The sequence below is a fragment of the Scophthalmus maximus genome, chromosome 17, assembly GCF_022379125.1.
Source record: "Scophthalmus maximus strain ysfricsl-2021 chromosome 17, ASM2237912v1, whole genome shotgun sequence".
Taxonomy (NCBI): Eukaryota; Metazoa; Chordata; class Actinopteri; order Pleuronectiformes; family Scophthalmidae; genus Scophthalmus; species Scophthalmus maximus.
The window spans coordinates 6,528,960-6,548,366 of record NC_061531.1 but is presented as its reverse complement, the minus strand read 5'-3'; the positions used below and the strand labels follow the sequence as shown (position 1 = coordinate 6,548,366).

The window sequence follows — 19,407 nt, the reverse complement described above, 5'->3', positions numbered from 1 at the left end:
ACCTGGGACATAGTTTATTTATTAAAGAAGGGTGTGATGTGTTTCAGGTAGAGAATATTTTCAAAACAAGCTGCGGTTGAATTTGACACATCACGGGAACAAACAGTACAAAGATGCCCTAATGTACTAGAGCAAAGACTACTGTATTTTCACATTTTTATTCCATATTGCAGTATGCTATAAAACGAATTCATTTATTTATGAATATATATTTTTCTTATCTAAATGTTATTTTGAATTTTTCCATGAAAGACAGTTTACTTAACAGCAAATTATTAAAGTTGTAACAATTGGCCACTTTCACAATTTTTTGTGCGGACTTACTATTGATGCCAATGAGCTGAATGCCCAAAAAGAATGTTACTGGAAAAAAAACACATTACGAACTTATTCATTATATATATGATATTTCATTTAATATTATATAATTTATTATGTTTATATTGTAAGTGTAGCAGTGGAACTACAGAGAGAAGTAGTAATGCTACAGTATGAAGAGTCTTGTCAGGGATACAAAAGTATTAACAAAAATATGTAAGAACATATTGTGCAGCATCTGTGTTATTATATTAGAAGGGAATATTACTGGATTATTATCACTGCTGCATCATTTAATGTAGTATCTGGTGCAGGGTAATTGAAATGTATTATAAGACCAAACCTATATATTTCATCAGTCAAGCTAAACAACAATGGATGTTTTATAAGACACAGTAAATAAACATATCATTGAAGTATTATAAGCTCAGAAAAGAAACCATGGATGTATTGTAAGACAAGGGGGGGAAAAAATCATTGACGATTTCAAACCAGGAAAATAACTATGGATATTTTAAGACAAGGTAAATTTAAAAACAACGACAACAACAACATGGATTTGTTATAAGACAAGGTAAACAACCGTGAATGTATCATAATACCAGAAAAAACAATCCTGTATATGAGAAAAAAAACAAAACCTCTCACCTCTTGCCAAATGTCAGCTGGATCAGCGACCCTTAATGGATAAAGCGGTATAGGTAATGGATGGATGGTAAATAAGCAAATAATGGATGTACTATAAGACCAGAAAAATAACCATGGACGTATTATAAGACACGGTAAATACAAAAACATTGGTTGTATTTTAAGACAAGGTAAAAAAAACACATCCATAATGAAAATAAGGGGATCCCTAACCCGTGACGTCACATTCGGGCGACACTCATCTTTGTCAGTGAACAAAATGGCGTCTTACTGTTTGACTGTCGCTAAGCTGCGGGTAAGAAAACGTTATTTTGCTTTTGCAGAGTAGTTGAATCTCCTGCTCTGGAGCACATTTGTGACAACCGGCGTCTTCAGTTGCGGGGTACAGACGCTGCCGCTCATGGCTGACCGACGGCCGCTAAAAAGCAGCGCGGAGTCCGCGCCGAGCCGCTATTCGTCAGGTCACAGTGTCCCCGTCTGACTCCGCGCAGCGACGCGTTGTAACGGGTAAAACCCACGTCCGACCCGACGACAACCAACTTTAAATCATCTTATTCTCACTGACAGGATCTCATTCCGTCTGTATTTCTGATGAACGTTGTCCGCAAATAGACATCAGCGTCCTCATGTTTGCAAGGTGATTGCAAGGTTATGGAGCTGTCTTAATGACAGTTCTGATTGGACTGATGCACAGGTGCTTGTGAATCAGTCATATCGAATCATGTTCATTTTGAAAGGCAACAGGACCTCTGTAAGATCTGATAACTAAAGGATGTTCACATACATTGTCAGGTTATTGTTTTATTATTAAGTGAATATAATTATGTGCAAAATAAAAGCATTGGAGTGTCAGAATACACATTAAAGATCAAACCATCACTCGTTAAAGTATGCCTACATCCATTATTACCATTAATAAACATCACATCTCATAATCACAATTTTTTATTGCGAGGAGTATTTGCCCTTTATAGCGGTCAGACACTAATACATATTACTGGACATGAGTTGTCTGAAGTAAAAGCCATATAGTCTCTTTCCCAAGTCTCACTTTAAAAATAAATAAAAATAAATATTGTGTTTATTCCATTAGAGGTAAATACCTGGAGCTTTCATTGCATGGACTTGACATTATGTACAAACTAAACTATACATAGAGACAGGTTCTTTATTGATCACTTTTTACTGTCAAAGTTACTGGAACAAACACAATATGGTGCTCAGTGTGTCGGTGTGTTACGGTGTTGCGACAATGCAGTTTTAAAGACTTGTCTTTCAAGGCCCATGAGTGAATGTATTCAAAAACACCTATATGAGTAGACAGATTCTCGTTATTTAACCCACAGAAGTACTAATTTGACTGTTTGATGAAATACACATTACAAATAATATCATGACACAAATGTAAACACAAATGGTTATCATACAATCGCATTTGTTTACAAAATGCATGATATATTTATCTTTCATGGAATCTGAATCAAACAATTAATTTGCAGATTGTAAGTGCAAGCAGGTGCTAAGGTGCTGTAATGGTTCGAATACAGATTTTACAGATGGCACTGTTCCTTTAGTACTCATACATAATTAACAGTGTAGGAGACAGACTGTCGGCCTGTCAATATCAGTCCAGTGGGTGAGCCTAACCCCTGAAATATGAGCTGTATAAACTTTCACCCAGTTTACCTTGAACACAGTGATTTTCACTGAATTTCAACGCTAAAGGATGGATATAAAGCAAGAGAACTTAGGTGGTTTAAAGATTTCCTTTTCTATCACATAGGATCATTTATTGGCATCACATGTTTAAATCCAGCCATATAAAGGCTTGGACATAAGAAATCAACTTAAAGCAGTATCCTCCTGATTAAATGTACAAATAATAAGTTAAATATTGGGTTTCTGACAGAATCCAAATGCAATATTAGTATATATGTGTTTTGTTCTATATTAAAACACAACATAGCAAACTACAAGTACACTAGAGTTATTAAATTACTGTCTTTGTCAGGATTTATATTGCGGCGACAAAAAGACAATTGTCAGTCTGGAATTGTTGTAACAGGTTTGGGATGATTTTTTTAAACAAGATCCTGACAGTCAAAGACAGTCTCCACAATACAGCAATATAGCACCAAAAATGTTTTTTAAAAAAGTTTAAATTGGAAAACAGAAGTGTAAAAACGTTTTTTACCAACAGTGTTTGCTGAAACAAGGTCATATGAAAGAGTTCTGGTGTTTTTAAAAGTCCAGTGGAGCATTTTTGCATCTGGCGTAGCTGGAGCACAGGGGCATGAAATAGACGGGTTTAACTTTTACTGAAATTAATTTATGCTTTGTCTGTGCCTGGTACTAAGCTCGTAGAAATTTAGCCAATCTACACAGGACTTTGTGACCAAAATGGAGGATTCTTCTTTAGTCTTTCTGTGGACACATTTTAACTGGTCCCACATGTCCAATGCAAGATTAGGTTTTAACTAGCCTCATCTCTTCTGATCCCTGATTGTGTGTTTGCATTCTTTCATGAATTGCCTCTATCATTATCATGTAACTCTAAACTGTATGTGCTGGTCCCAAATGCAACAATAAAACTTTGTTTTCTGTGTTATTTGTCTGAATTGTATCATGTAGCTTGCCCTTGGAACCGGTGCGAGGCGATTTCACGTCTCTGCAGCCTTCAGCGCCAGAGCCAAGGTGTCCATGAGCCGCTTTGAACCGGGCTCCAGCATTAACTATGAGAGGATGCACGAGAACATCACCACTGTACGCAGGAGGTCAGAAGCGGTTGCCATTCTCAGAAGTACACATGCACATACACGTAGCCTTTGATTACAGTTTGGCTCATGAGGAATGTTTTGTGTTTATTACAGCCGCACAGTAAATCTTGTGGCATTTAAAGTGTTGACTTGCCAGAGCCAACAAGGCTCAGGAGCTAACTTTGGATGACATGTTGTTCCCCACTTGCATAGTTGACCATGTGCTGAAATCCAGGAATAGGAAAAGGCTTTTTTTGGTCTCATTGACTGTTAAAGGAACAGTCAGCCCCCACATGGTTTTCTTGATTCTTTGGAACGGGTCAGATATAATATATACAGCATTACTGTTAGTTAGACTTTCTGGGCCAAAATATTACATTTTGAGCATTAGCATTGTCCCACGTTAACTGTAGCATTATTCCAGTCTTGTGTCAGTTGACATTGCAGAATCAAGGGAAACCATTGTTAATCTGATTTTACAAGCACAAAACAATATTTTCCAAATTTTTTCCACCAATCCACCCCAACAGGCTCAACAGGCCTCTCACTCTGTCGGAGAAGATCGTGTACGGTCACCTGGACGATCCTGCGGGGCAGGAGATTGACCGCGGCCGCACATATCTGCGCCTGCGTCCAGACCGCGTGGCAATGCAGGATGCTACTGCTCAAATGGCAATGCTTCAGTTCATCAGCAGCGGTCTGCCAAAGGTGGCTGTTCCCTCAACCATCCACTGTGATCACCTAATCGAAGCTCAGATCGGAGGGCCTGAGGACCTGCAGAGGGCTAAGGTGAGGAGCATTATGTTTAGAGTAAATATATCCTATTGTACAGTCTTTAGTTGCAAATTACAATGCAAAGTGTATATGTGATACCAACCTCATTGATGTGTTGGTAAGATGCAGTTATAGAGACTACACTTTCAGAAGTTTGTCCCCTGGCTCCTCTGGGGTTTTTGCAGTTACCTCAAACAGTGAAACAAGCACATTTCTATTTTCAGTTCTGCTTATATGTTGCGGTTGCACATTGCAGTTTATTTTGTACTAACAGTATCACATATTGTTTTTTGATAAAATCGTCTGGTTTACCACATGCCTCGAGGTCAGGACGAATAACAGAATTCAGGATTAAGTGCTGCACCTAAATTTATTCTTTCATAATTACTTGAAAATAACCGTAACAGAATTTGTAACACCTCCCTAATAACTCTTGACACAGGAAGTGAACCAGGAGGTGTACAACTTCCTTGCAACTGCTGCAGCCAAATATGGAGTCGGCTTCTGGAAACCAGGCTCAGGGATCATCCATCAGGTGAAGTACACTGATTTATAACGATGCTATAGATGGATTTCCTGACTTGTACACCTCACGGTGCTGAGAGAATAATCTCACAACCATTCCTAAATGACCTCTTGTGAACTTGCACCATCGCACACAGTCAGCAGTGAATGAAGTATTTGCGGCAGAGAAGTCAATTAAACCTCGTGTCTGGTGCTTTTTATTTAGCAGTCCAAAATATTTGAGTTACATGGGGAAAATGTGTGACTGACTGAGAAATATCCCTTTCTTCGGCCAGATCATCTTGGAGAACTATGCCTATCCTGGAGTGATGCTGATTGGCACGGACTCCCACACTCCCAACGGTGGTGGTCTGGGTGCCATATGTATTGGAGTGGGTGGAGCTGATGCCGTGGATGTCATGGCTGGAATCCCTTGGGAGCTCAAGTGTCCCAAAGTGAGTTCTTATGATGCAAATTTATTTGAATCCAAGTAACATTCAAGTGTCTGCCCTGTTTTTTACCACCAAGTTGTGTTTGGTCCATCTGTTTAAGAGCTTTTATGCTTTTCTCCTTGAGGTGATCGGAGTGAAGCTGACGGGAGCCCTCTCTGGATGGACATCTCCGAAGGACGTCATTCTGAAGGTGGCTGGCATCCTGACTGTGAAGGGCGGCACTGGAGCCATCGTTGAGTATCACGGTCCTGGAGTTGACTCAATCTCCTGCACTGGTGAGGATGAAATACACTTAAACTGTTGGTGAAAGACTTTGTCTACGTTGGGATATTAAGAAAAATGGCACTTACATTTTACACAACCATATCTTGCTTGACTAGATAATACATTTCTTTAACTGTAGAATAGTATAACTAACTTAGGTTAAAATGCCTCTGTGATTTTGAGGAATGGCCACCATCTGTAACATGGGTGCTGAAATCGGGGCCACCACATCTGTTTTCCCGTACAACCACCGCATGAGGACATACATGGAGAAAACCGGCCGTGGAGGTCAGTCACTTACTGTAAGTCTCTGTGTGCTTTGTTTTTATTCAATGTGTCCTTCCTCTAACTTCTTCGCCCCTTCCATGTCTCCTTCTCCTTTTCCTCTCAGAGATCGCCTCTGTGGCTGATCAGTTCCAAGACGACTTGGTCCCAGATAAGGGCTGTGAATACGACCAGGTCATTGAGATTAACCTGAGTGAGGTGAGTTAAACCACTTTCCTGACAATGCAATGCACAACATTATTATATGTATACATTATGTCCCAAATCCATACTACACATAGATTATTTACAACGTAATACATGTATACTACATACTTACTGCCATACTGGTTTAGCTGATAGCTGACAGAATAATCAACAAACTTCTAATTTTCATACAAACATTCATTCGAAATTATACAATATGTGTGATGGTAAAACTGTCACTAAAGAGATGGCAAACAAATGAATAGTTTCACTTGCCAAGATCTTTCTTGGGCTTTCTCACCACCTCCCATAAATGATTTTATTGTTTTCCCCTGTTTCCATTGCATTAAGGAGGAATAAACCATTAACAACATACTGAAACATTAACCATGTTTATCTGCTAAAGCAGTTAACTGTTGGTTCATGTAGTGTTGGTACATTACATATTCACTCTAAAATGTACTGTAGTATGGATTAGGGATGTGCAATGTACATCCTAACATCATAATACATGATCTGAGGCCTACCATGTTATCATTGTGTTACTGACATCAGTCAGGAAATCAGTATTAACCATTGCATTGTTTAATGTTATTGATTGATTCTGTGCTAAAATATGTTTATTACGTTTAGACAATTATTTAGACATGACCTGGGAAGTAAACCAAATATGTAAAGATAACATTTAGTGTCACCGACTCAACTGAGGTGATTTTAAGTGAAACACCACCCCTCCCCACTTGTCATTTATTCTCTTACTCGCTTTGTCTCATTCTGTACTGCATGATCATGATGGTGCATGAGGCAGCATAAGTGCTTGTTAGTGTTCTACTTTTAAAAGTTTCCAAATTTAGAAAACAATATTTTTGGCATACAAAAAATAAATTGTCTGTCTTGTTTCCCCTCTAACAGTTGAAGCCCCACATCAACGGACCCTTCACTCCTGACCTGGCCCACCCTGTGTCTGAGATCGGGGCCATAGCCAAGAAGAGCGGCTGGCCCCTGGAGGTTAAAGTTGGTCAGTATCTGTGGGACAGATATATTTCATATTACCATGTTTTCAATATTTGAAATGCTCTGTCTAATGAAATGTGATATTCCTTTCTATGTTCTGTCACTAACTGTATGATTGACCAGATATGATCACATCACATCACAGCTCTGTCATAGAGTGGACTTACCAGAATGAGTACTGAACACAGTTTAATTCCATTCAGTGATAGTATGCGTGGAGTATTATCATGATCAAGATGTCCAATTTTTCTTTCTTTCTCCTCTTACTAACATCTAACTTGTCTCCTGCAGGTCTGATTGGCAGCTGCACCAACTCCAGTTACGAGGACATGGGCAGAGCGGCCTCTCTGGCTAAGCAGGCTCTGGATAAAGGTCTGAAGTGCAAGGCTCAGTTCACAGTCACCCCTGGTTCTGAACAGATCCGTGCCACTATCGAGAGGGACGGTTATGTGAGTCAGACTTTCACCAAGATTATTAAGTGAACCATAGCATTTGGACAGTTTGTTCTTGTCATTTTTAAATTTTTATTGCTTGCCTGAAATATGCAGGATATCATGTCAACAAAATGTCTTGTTGCTCCTTCTCTAGGCCAAGATCCTGAATGATGTTGGCGGAATCGTACTCGCCAATGCTTGTGGACCCTGCATTGGACAGTGGGACAGGTATGCACCTCTTCTGTAAAGGCTCATTTTGCCTCAGTAGCAGCAACGTCATGGCAGTTCCTTGTCTGTTCTGCCAACACTTTGGCCCAGGGCAAAATATTTTGTTAACTACTGGCCACACTGCCAAGAAATTTCGTTGAAATATTCCCCAGATGATGATTTCTGACAACTTTGGTGACCTTTTCTCTGGCAAAACTTTTCGATCAGTATGCCCTTCCCTCTTTACCAACATCGGTTAATGAAAAAGGAATGTTGAAAACTAATGGCTGGATTTCCAAAGAACACACTGTGAGTGTTCATGATTCCTAGAAGTTAATCAGTGGGTAATTGTGACTTGTACTGTAAATCGCTTTGGGTGGTCAATAAGTAATTGAATAAAATAAAAATTTGAAGTGCATTGAAACTGGTGCACATCAAAAGATACATCAAATGCAATATTTCTCTGAGTGATGTTAAATGAAAGATATGAGTCTATCATGAGCCACATTTTGTTTTTCTTCAGGAAGGACGTGAAAAAAGGCGAGAAGAATACTATCGTCACGTCCTTCAACAGGAACTTCACCGCCAGGAATGATGCTAACCCAGCTACTCACGCTTTTGTCACTTCTCCTGAGGTGAGAAGGGCTGCATATTGAACTTCAAGCAAAGTACATGCTCAGTGATTAAATGGGCATGAAAACACAGAACTATAATAGCTCACATACACAGCACAGTGGGTGTGTAACAGTAATGTAAACCCTCTGCCCCTCCCCGTACAGATCTAAACACATTTTACTGCTTCTGTTGGCTAATTGTTCATTGTTTATTCATTGTAGATTGTCACTGCTATGGCCCTCGCTGGGACCCTCGACTTCAACCCAGAGACTGACTTTTTAACCGCTCCTAATGGAGAGAAATTCAAGCTGGAACCTCCCACTGGTGACGAGCTCCCCTCCAGAGACTTCGACCCGGGCCAGGACACCTACCAGCACCCCCCAGCTGAGAGCAGCTCCGTCAGGGTGATTCTTTTTTCTTCTTTCTTTTTTTAAAGATACAGTATTAACTCTCTACAACAATTTTTGTTTCAGCCCACTAACAGAAAGGCTTGTTATACACAAGTGTGTAATGTGACATAAAATTCTGTTTGATTTGGAAGTTATCTGACAACCCTTTGCAAATATACCTGGAAGAACATTTATATCTCACCCTGATTGGATGTTCAGGTGGACGTGAGCCCCTCCAGCAACCGTCTGCAGCTTCTGGAGCCCTTTGACAGTTGGCATAGAAAAGACCTGGAGGACATGAGGGTCCTCATCAAGGTGAGCAGGAAATGGAAGGGAAGTTGTGATTAATGAGCAAGTAGCTGAAACAAAGAGAGGGCCAATCACTTTGTCAACAAATCATATGAAAACAAGCTTATCTCTTTGTGCCTTAAAATCTCCATTGTTTCCCAATGACACATCCTTTAACCACATTATTGCTCTGTGTTGTTCCTACATTAAGATGAACATGGGCAGTAAAGATTATCTGAAAATACACCAAATGTGTATGAATGTGTAGTTGAAACTAGTCCCCAACAAATGTGCTGTTTATTTATGGTTAACTAATATTTACTCTTAACTACAGCACCCAGATGTTTAAGTGATTTTTTCTTTGTTAATGATATATATATATTTTTTGATTTACAGCTTCAGTAGGAAAGATTAGACAGGGTAGAGAATATGACAAATTCTTTCCCTTTCTTCTACATCTTCTCCTACTCATCCTCCCCTCTTTTCGTCTGCTGCTGTAGGTGAAGGGAAAGTGCACCACTGACCACATCAGTGCTGCCGGGCCCTGGCTGAAATTCCGTGGTCACCTGGACAACATTTCTAACAATCTGCTGATCGGTGCCGTCAACATTGAGAACGATGCCGTCAACAAGGTCAAGAACCAACTGACAGGAGAGTACGGAGGTGTGCCGGATGTGGCCCGCCACTACAAGGTGAGTTTGACAGGGAATCGTGTCTTTTGACAACCAGATTCCCAAATCAGCACTTTTTTTTGTTTCTGTCTTATGTAACTGTCTTATGCACTTTGTTTATCTGTCTATTCTGAACTCTGACAGCAGTTAAAAATGTTCCTTGTTCTTTGTTTATCTTTCTAATCCAGGCCAATGGAGTGAACTGGGTTGTGGTTGGAGACGAGAACTATGGAGAAGGCTCCAGCAGGGAGCATGCTGCCCTGGAGCCACGGCACCTGGGAGGACGCGCCATCATCGTCAAGAGCTTTGCCAGAATCCACGGTAAGTTTCAGAAAGAAAAAAATCCCAACATGCCAACATCCATGTATCTAGAGCTATTCTGGCATCACTGGAGTCATGTGCAATTTTAAGATGCTTGTGATTTTCTTTATGAAATGTAGAGGAAACTGTATGTTGATACATGTAATTGGCATGATGATGCTCTTTTAGTCTGGCAAGTTTTTTTGTCTGGCAGAATGTAATCTCCATCAAAGAGATTCTCCAAATTATAATTACAACACATTAATGTCAGGTTTTTTTGCATATAGTAGGTTGGATATACTGTCAGTAAACGGTTGAATTGGTAGATGATTCTGTCCAGACTAAAGCTTTCACAATCATTTGCTCTTCCTTTTTTTCCCACAAAATCACTTTGGAGTTTGTGTCAATGAAACAGCTAATTCATGTTGAGAACGGGTCTTAATCAATAACACGCATTCTTCTCTTTGACCTTGTTTTTGTGTGCAGCTGATGTAATCCTGTCCTGACAGAAGCCGTCTCTGGTTACCTGATAGAAATACAGTATTCCTTTTTCCTTATGTCTCTCTTCTTCCTCACAGAGACTAACCTGAAGAAGCAGGGCCTGCTTCCTCTGACCTTTGCCGACCCCCATGACTATGACAAAATTCGCCCCAATGACAAGATTTCAATCAATGGCCTCAAATCCTTAGCCCCCGGCAAGGTGAGCAATATTCTACACTGCCCAGCCTCTGCTCACATTATGTTAAAGGAAAACTGGATAAATGATTGACACATGATTGCCTCCGGTGTCTCCCTCCAGCCCCTGACAGCAGTGATCAAGCACTGCGATGGCAGCCAGGAGTCCATCTCTCTAAACCACACCTTCAATGAGACACAGATTGAGTGGTTCCAGGCCGGCTCCGCCCTCAACAGGATGAAGGAGCTTATGTAGTCGTTGGCGAGGAGGAAGACGGGGCCTGAAGGGGCCTTTGAGTGGGTTGAGAAGGGGAGAAACATGGGCCTAGAGAGGGGCTTTGCAAAGAGCGAGAGATAATTTTAACAGTAGATGGTAACCAGGCTCGATTTGGGGACAGCTGCAGTCAAGAACACACAAACACCCCCACACACATACATGAGGTCGCTGTACAGATGAAAAGCGCACACAGACATACACACAAACACATACATGCACAGACAGAATTACTGTGAAAGAAATTCCATTCGACAGGCAGACTTACATAAAGCTCTCAAACAAGTGCACACAACTGTACAGATTAGCAGTGCGCATCATTCACTCAAGCAGCACAATTTAAAATAAGATTTGTGAAAGCTTATTTGTTCATTTAGCTTTAAGGTGAACACTTCATACACACATGCTCATCTTTTCTCCATTGAACAATGTGGTACTTTCCCCTTCTTTTGACACATTGGTATCACTACTCTTTTTCATTGAAAGGCGGAAGTTGTTTCCAAGTATAACTCTGCAGAAACCGTCTTGTTTGAAACATTAACATAAAAAGCGTCATTACCGGCAGTACTGTAAAACATATATGATGACCGTATCTAACTAACCTGACTCACAGTATATTATTCAAAAAGTTGGTTAAGCAGCTAAAAGCTTCACACTTTAATATATTTAACTCCTCACCTCTTAAATATGGTACCATCCAAACAGCTCAATAAGCTAACTGAGTTGTTTAACTCAAATGTACATTTCCCTTATTGTCTCCAGCCCTGTCACCTGAAGTACATCCTGCTGACCTAATGGTGATGAACTTCAGGTTATTTTATTGCTTTTCGATTCAATAATTGTGTTTCTCAGTTATTGTTGAATCAATCCAAAGTGTTGAACACATTACCAGGCTCACTTATTTACCCTGCTTTCACTCTGTCTTTCGTGTTCATGCTGCCTTAGTTGCGCTTCTCATTTCCATCAGCCAACATGCAACTCCCCTGATGCTCTTCTCATGCTCGCTTCCTTGTCCCTTTAGTCTTTTTTGCTTGATGTAACACCCCCGTTGTGTGAAAACATTTCTTCAGGGCCATCTCTCTTTGACTATGGCGAAAAAACAGAGCACGTGCCGCTGTTGTGTTCGCACTATTCTTTGACATTTTCTTTCTGTCAATCTGTTGTTTGTCTTTCGTGTTTGTGTGTGTGTGTGTGTGTATGTGTGTGTGTGTTAGACGCATGATTGTTTTAATCAGGTTAACATCGGTCTGTGTGTTTGCCTCTCCCGCTTTGCTCCTGCTGCCTCTCTTATTGTATTCACCAGGCCGGCTCATGCTGTCCAAACCACAACCTGATGTTTGGTTACATACTCTGTAATCAGGTTTCTGTTGCAAGACGGTAAAGATGCATGGGCAAGATTTTAATGTAAATTCGGGTGTATAGACACGAGGAATCCTTAGTGCCCATTGCATAAAAGAAAAGCAACCACTGTGTAATAAAAGCTGCTTCTATACAACCACGGTCACGCCATGTCCAGAGAAACCTCCACACTTGTGTAGTAGATATTCAATCTTCTGTAGAGCTTCACAAATCAGTTGGTCATCAGACGTTGTGTGGACGTTGTGTTATGTTGTCGTGGTTTTCTCTTTTTAATTCCCAGTTCCCAGTGAATCTTTTTTTTTCCAGGTTGAGGTTTGGTCCTCCACTGCACGGGAAGGCCTGCAGTCTTCTTACTCAAACTAACGCACAATCTAGTGTCCAGTTGCCTGAACACTTTGTAGCACTTTGTAGAGTTAGCAATGTCGTTTTTAGATGTGCTTCGCTCTTCGTCGTTTTTTCCCTCATTTCCAATTTTCCTCTTCAGTGTACATCTGTTTTGTGTTAGTCTATGGAACTGAAATACAACTAGTGACATTCATTATTATAAGTTTTGAGACGACAGATAGACATAGATTTGTGTTCATTCTTATATATAAACCAGAGTCTTTCCATTATGTATACCTAATATGCACCACTGAAGTGTGATTATATTTTTTTGTGGGATTAGGGATATTTGAGGTCGTTGCTTCTATGATTTATGTGAGATTGCCGCTGGTCCTGAGTGTTTAGTTGTCCTCATGAAAGTCTAACTCTGTCACTTTTTTAATCTGCTGTTGCAGATAAAGTTCCTGAAGTAAATCCTTATGTACTAAAAAGTCACTAAGTTTGTGATATATAGCTGCACTTCGTATAGGGATGTGATTGTGTACATAATGAAGCGTTACTAACAAAGAGAAAGAGAGCAAGTAACATGCTGTATGCTGCCTCTGTTTATATAAATATATATACAAATACTGTATATAATATTATAGAGTCCCTCTGTTAAACCTAATGGTTTCACAGATCGGATGACGTGGATTGTGGGTTGAATGATTGTACAAATATTGGATTGTAGCTGCTGGTTGCCGCTGGGCTTTGACAGTGGAAAGGGACTAATAGTTATTTTTCTGAAGGTGAAAAGGACTTTAAGGACCTTTAAGACATATGTGACTGCTCCTAAAGTTAGCTGTTTATATACTCAACTGCCCACCACTTTGAGAACCATCGTAAAACCTGTTTAACGTCCTCACTGAGCTCATATTGTTGATGGTTACACACTCCTAATCAGTGTATTTACATGCCAAAGATGCCAAATAAGATTGTTAAGGAATAATGGTAACCCAGGTTTTGTGTTAAAAAAACAAAAACATTTTCAGATGACATGTCAAAAGTATCACCATTTCCATAATAATTTGATTGTGTACAGAGTGTTGTTTCATGCAGAATTGACCAGGATCTTCAAAAATTACTGATCTGATCCACATCTGTCCTCTGTCAGCATGTCTTACAGCTGCTTGTGAGCATTAGTCAGTTTGCTTTTACTGTAACGCAAGAATCTTCCTTGTTCACTGGTTCAGCCCTTATTCAGGCCTCAGGTTCAGTTTTAACAGCGCTACTGTGAACTGACAAATGAAATGGTGTTGGTCATTGTGCGGTGGCATGCCCATTGTGTCACTTTGCACTCAAGAGTACTCTGTTTTGGTCAGGCATCTTCTGATTGGTTTGAATTTGTTAAAATCAATTCTTAATCATTCTGCATTTGATGCAGCATATAAAACTGTAAAATGAACAGATGTTACTTCACCCCGATGATTCCCTCACACTCCTGTTTTAACATTTCACTTGATTTTTGTAAAAGAAGCTGATTCAAAATGCCTGCAGTTTTGTTGCCTGCGAGATTGAAAATATATGTCATTATAAATGGTAAATTAATAAAAAATAAAATTCTATGGTTGCTGTGTTTTACTTTGTTTGATGACAAGAATATGTTGTGATGTCGACATACATTACATTTGCTGGCCTCTGGCTATTGATGAAGAATTGGCTTCAGTTCCTGAGCTGATATTCTTTTATATTCATTACGTCCTCTATTTATCCCTGCTCATCCATAATTTTTTTTCATTCACGCTCACTGTCCACGTGCACTTTGAAAACTGTAACCAAACTGAGAAATATTAACATACCTGTATGTACATCTAGCCACTGGCACATGTATATTAAATACCTGTGTATGTATTGATTCAGTGCACAATTGTGTTCTACATCTTACCTATGCAATTCCAAATAATACATAGAAAAATACAAAAAGCAGTAAAAATAAATAAAAACAAACAGATAATAGTTAATTACAATTATCTAAGCAATAATATATACACATAAAACAACCGAGAGGGGTTGTTGGTGTAAAAAAACAGTATTAGTATTAGTATTACAGACAATATGTGGCTTTTATCATTAAATGGATAAAAATTTGTATTTTTTTAGGTAAAATCATGTCGAAAAAATTTGCACGTTATGGCAAAGGGACGTTAAACGTGCACTGTACCTTTAAGTTTTGCGACATGTCGTAAAAGCCCGCTGTCGTAAACAATCACATGGCGACAACATGGCAGCTTCAGACTCGTCTGCAGATTAATACAGTTTTTATGGAGTGTTTCCTGCGTCGTGGACGAAAGTTGGTTTATTTTCCATCTCTCCGCTGCGGTGGTTTGTAGAGAAGAGAGAGACGGTGAAAAATAAGCGGCTCGTCCTGTTGTCAGGCCGGTTGTTGGACCACAGTTGGCGCGTGTGCATACACCTGCAGTCGGTCCTCATCATGTTCGTGTTGGTGGAGATGGTCGACACCGTCAGGATCCCACCGTGGAACTTCCAGAGACAACTGAACGAGGCCATAGCCGAGGAGCTCAACAAGAAACTGGCCAACAAGGTGCGTTTGACCCCCAGAGAGGAAAACCTTCATCACCAGCTCTGTAGGAAGTCAGGCCCGAGTGCAGCAGAGAACTGATAACACAGCCACAGGCGTTCGAGTCATTTGTAATTCATTCAATGTATGTGTTGCAAAGAGCCGTGCGGCAATGAGAAGAAATGTGACGATACCAAGGCAGATTCAGTAGTAAACATTTATGAAGACAAGTGATCCACCAACCTCCTTTTTTATTATGTTATATATGTATGTCATCAATTGACCATACCGGGATTGACAATCTGTAAAGGACATGACAGCCCCTATCATCAGACCCTTCATTCAGAGAGGAACAGATAAAAAAAGCAAAACAATATCGGAGCAACAGAGGAGGAATAACTGACATAACTACAGACAAACCACTGAACATGAACAACGTATATGGATCTACCAGGAAGACCTGAAGAGACAGGAGACCACACACGCACACACACAAGAGAGCGACTCAGGGCAGAAGGTCCCAGGACGACGGACTCAGAGGACTCAGACGAGACAGCGAGGCTCCTGTTTTTACTATGAATATATGTGTATTTTTTCAGTTAATCATGGAAACTTTAAAATGTGATGCCCAAAACTAATGTCGTCATGCGTCTTCTTGTGGTGACCAACAGTCCAAAACATGAAAGATATTCACTTTACAATGATGTGAAACAGAGTAAAGCAGCACATGAGTATGATTTTGCATTATCAGCTTGCTGAATGAGATTTGATCCACTAATAAATTAATTTGTAGGTTAATTGTTAAAAAGTATGCGATGAACATATTGATTGTAATTAGCCGCATCAGTTTCGTTTCTTTTCCATTTTTTTATGGATTGTAACCCCAAAACATCACACAATGACATTCAGCAGTGGTGAATTAAAAAATGAAAATATGAGGCGTTCTTATGTGATTTGTGTTTAGGCACAGCATTTTATTTAAAGGTAAGAATAATGAAATAGTTATATTTTTGCCTCTGTGTGTGATAATTGTGGAATAGTTCTGAACTGTGACCCTCTCTCATCGCCTCAGGTGGTCTACAATGTTGGCCTCTGCATCTGCCTGTACGACGTCACTAAACTGGATGACTCCTACATTTTCCCCGGAGACGGAGCCTCACACACCAAAGGTACGAGGATGGTGATGATGACAGACTTTTGTCAGTTCAATAATTTTCATTGCTCCTGTTTTTGTGTTACTCTTGCTGATGAATTGTAGGAAAAATACTAGTAATGGGACTAACCAGAGTCTGTCAACCCAAAAAGGCAGAAATTGAACCTTTACCCTGCCAGAAAACACTGTCGGATCAGAGTGAGACAGAGGATTATATTTATCTTTCATTATTTGGTATCACATGGTTTCTCCAAGGTTTTCCAGCCCTTGAGTAAGAGTAAACTCCTGAACGGCAGAAAGATTTAGACATGGAACACATTGCTGCTTTTTCCTTATCCCCAGATAAAACACACGTACAGGTCAGGAGACTGATACTGGTTTGGCTTTTACCCGCAGATTTAATTCCCATCTTCCCTCTGTCTTTCTGTCAGTTCATTTCAGGTATGTTGTTTTTCACCCGTTCCTCGATGAGATCCTGGTCGGCAAGATCAAGTATTGCAGTCAGGAGGGAGTTCACGGTAACTTGTTTATTTACAAATTCATTTTCAGCACTCAAGTTAAGATAAGAATTTGAATCTGCAACTCATGATAATTCTTATTGTCATTTACTCCTATTTTTTTAATGATTCATCTGTAGCACTTAGGTAAATACTGGACATTATATCTCTCTGTTTCAGTGACGATGGGCTTCTTTGACGACATCCTCATTCCTCCAGAGTCACTTCAACAGCCTGCAAAGTTGTATCCTGCCCTCAAGTGCAATTTTTTTTTCTTTTAACCTTTGTGTATCAAATATTAAATCAATTACGACGTAGAGTTAGACTGTGGCTGTAGCTGAAGTAGCAACAGCTCCGGGGCTGTCGAACCTTCCTTAGCTGCGGCGTCAGTGACGAAGCAGAGCAAGTTTGGCTTTGGGAGTACGAGACGGACGAGGGGGCCCACGACCTCTACATGGACCAGGGAGAGGAGATCCGTTTTCGGGTGACAGAGGAAGTCTTCGTGGACACGTCGCCGACGGGCCCGGCCGCCGCAGCAACAGACACGCCAGCTCCACCTGGACAGTCTACGGCGCCTCCGGCAGAGGAGAGCGGGGAGAAGAAAGAGTCGCCCTACACTCTGATTGTAAGAACACACCACATGTGTAGAGCTCATGTTTACATCACCACGAGAGCAGATGAAAACGGCTAAACCATGTTTTTGATAAATTTGTGAAAGCCCGTGGTTATTTTAGCTGACTCGCACTCTTTGTCGGTTGAATCTCGGCTGAGGTTTTCATATTACCTCACCAAAGTTCATCCAACTCTGTAGGGGTGCCCTGACTGCATCATAATGGGCCATCGATTCTGTCTCACAGCAAACCTCCAAATGAGCTGAGAAATGTGGTTTTGTTTTTCCAGGTTTCTTAAGCCACGGCAGATCTGCCACTTCTATTTAATGTGCTGCAACTCTTAATTTTGCCTGCTAGTTTGAGAATTGCCGACCATTCCGTCATCCTGATTTTGGTCTCTGTGCGGAAATTCTGTGTCATTTACTGTTGTGACTTGTCTCGTATACTGGGGTCAAATAGATTAATGAAGGTATAAGTTGCTCCGCCCTTATAGATGCAACAAAACTAACACGATGCATGCATATACACACAATCCTGAGAGGAGGACAAATCCCCCCCCCCAAAAAATAACTTCCTGCCCATCTGACCCCCTGTGCTGTTGTTTCAGGCGACCATCTGTGATCCGGGCCTGGGGCTAGTGTCGTGGTGGAACAGTTAGCGCTGCAGAGGCAGGAGAGGACGCTGGGAACGGACTGATCGGAGAGACGAGGGACATTCAGCTGTAGACACAGAACCCTGTCCGTCAAGAGACAAAGTGGAGCTGCTCTTAACCTGGATACTGTTGGTGTACAAGCAAACCAGTTATTCTGAGACTGATTGTTTGGTAAATACTGTCCCAGAAATACCAGCTTCAATGACAGTTTGACCCCAAAAATCCACAGAGGAGAAGAAGCAAGTCACAAATTATTCAAACATTATGTTATGTCTTGAATGTGATGGACCTTTTATGATATGAGATATTGTAAAGGTGCTAAGGCAGTGACATATGGTTGATATAAAATGACCTGTTAGTCAGATGTCTAATGCATTTGCATTTTAACTGTTCAACTTATCCTTTTATTTTAGATGGTATTTGTGCAAACATCCTCAGTTTATTTAACAGCCATGTAATATTTTGTATTTCTCTTCAATCGCACAGTAAAAAAAAAAAGGACGTATTATCATCATCATCATCATCATCAGCGTGAGTGGATGTGACCTGCGAATTTGTAATTTTGTGTGATTACAGAAGTATATGAAAAGGGATTAGTCTTTAAATCCTGCAGTTTGGGGGGCGGCGAAGGACGGGAGTCCTGCTCGTCCAGAACACATCTGCCCTCTGTCCGTCACGCTTAGTTTGCAGCTCATGCACACAGGAGGTGTGAATGTTTGTTGCACAAGCAGCTTTCCATGTGACAACTGCATGGCCCGTTGATTTTTGTGTCTGTTGTGAAACTGGGTCAGACTGTTTGAAGAGTGTCACCCCCCCCCCCCCCCCAAACTCCCCAGCCCACCTGCAGAGACACAGCCTACAGAAATCTTCGCTTATGAACAGGATGAACTCATTCACCAGATACATAACTAATTTCACTGCAAGCTCAGTGGAGTTACATAAAAGTGATGTCAGGTCTGTCAGTGCAACTGTTTCTGTTTTGTTTGTTCGCGTGCATGTGATTGGAGATGAACATAAAAATACAGATTGCACTGCATCAACATTCATAAGAATCTCTATAATGTAATGGCACAATAAGAGCAGCTGTACGAACCTATATGATACACATCATGAGATCATGACTGAGGCAAAGACGCGCACAGAGCTCTCCCTGTTCTCCCGACAGATGACATGCACGACGGGCAATGAAGTCACGCACGC

General features: G+C 40.6%; 2 protein-coding genes across 2 annotated transcripts; both read left to right on the top strand.

Moving 5' to 3' along the window:
- Window positions 1-1,168: 1,168 nt before the first annotated feature.
- On the top strand, window positions 1,169-14,341 carry LOC118288459 (aconitate hydratase, mitochondrial-like). Its single transcript, XM_035614570.2, has 18 exons — window positions 1,169-1,261; window positions 3,598-3,740; window positions 4,253-4,511; window positions 4,939-5,031; window positions 5,297-5,455; window positions 5,577-5,727; window positions 5,900-6,004; window positions 6,108-6,199; window positions 7,100-7,205; window positions 7,493-7,650; window positions 7,790-7,863; window positions 8,366-8,477; window positions 8,679-8,861; window positions 9,066-9,161; window positions 9,635-9,826; window positions 9,994-10,126; window positions 10,684-10,805; window positions 10,905-14,341. Exons 1-18 carry the CDS (start codon window positions 1,226-1,228, stop codon window positions 11,034-11,036), a joined length of 2,346 nt encoding a protein of 781 aa, XP_035470463.1. The 5' UTR covers window positions 1,169-1,225; the 3' UTR covers window positions 11,037-14,341.
- Window positions 14,342-14,961: 620 nt separating this feature from the next.
- Window positions 14,962-18,724, top strand: polr3h (polymerase (RNA) III (DNA directed) polypeptide H). Its single transcript, XM_035614943.2, has 6 exons — window positions 14,962-15,318; window positions 16,367-16,463; window positions 16,879-16,965; window positions 17,125-17,188; window positions 17,335-17,569; window positions 18,163-18,724. The coding sequence occupies exons 1-6, from the start codon at window positions 15,208-15,210 to the stop codon at window positions 18,211-18,213; spliced, it is 645 nt and encodes a 214-aa protein (XP_035470836.2). The 5' UTR covers window positions 14,962-15,207; the 3' UTR covers window positions 18,214-18,724.
- The last annotated feature ends 683 nt before the right edge of the window (window positions 18,725-19,407 follow it).

Bases quoted from the DNA above. Each gene is read 5' to 3' on its own strand.
- LOC118288459 (XM_035614570.2), top strand. From the start codon at position 1,226: ATGGCGTCTTACTGTTTGACTGTCGCTAAGCTGCGG. The intron at 5,456-5,576 runs GTGAGTTCTTAT...TTTCTCCTTGAG, and splicing joins GGGAGCTCAAGTGTCCCAAA to GTGATCGGAGTGAAGCTGAC. The intron at 10,806-10,904 runs GTGAGCAATATT...GTCTCCCTCCAG, and splicing joins AATCCTTAGCCCCCGGCAAG to CCCCTGACAGCAGTGATCAA.
- polr3h (XM_035614943.2), top strand. From the start codon at position 15,208: ATGTTCGTGTTGGTGGAGATGGTCGACACCGTCAGGATCCCACCGTGG. The intron at 16,464-16,878 runs GTACGAGGATGG...TCTTTCTGTCAG, and splicing joins CGGAGCCTCACACACCAAAG to TTCATTTCAGGTATGTTGTT. The intron at 16,966-17,124 runs GTAACTTGTTTA...TCTCTGTTTCAG, and splicing joins CAGTCAGGAGGGAGTTCACG to TGACGATGGGCTTCTTTGAC.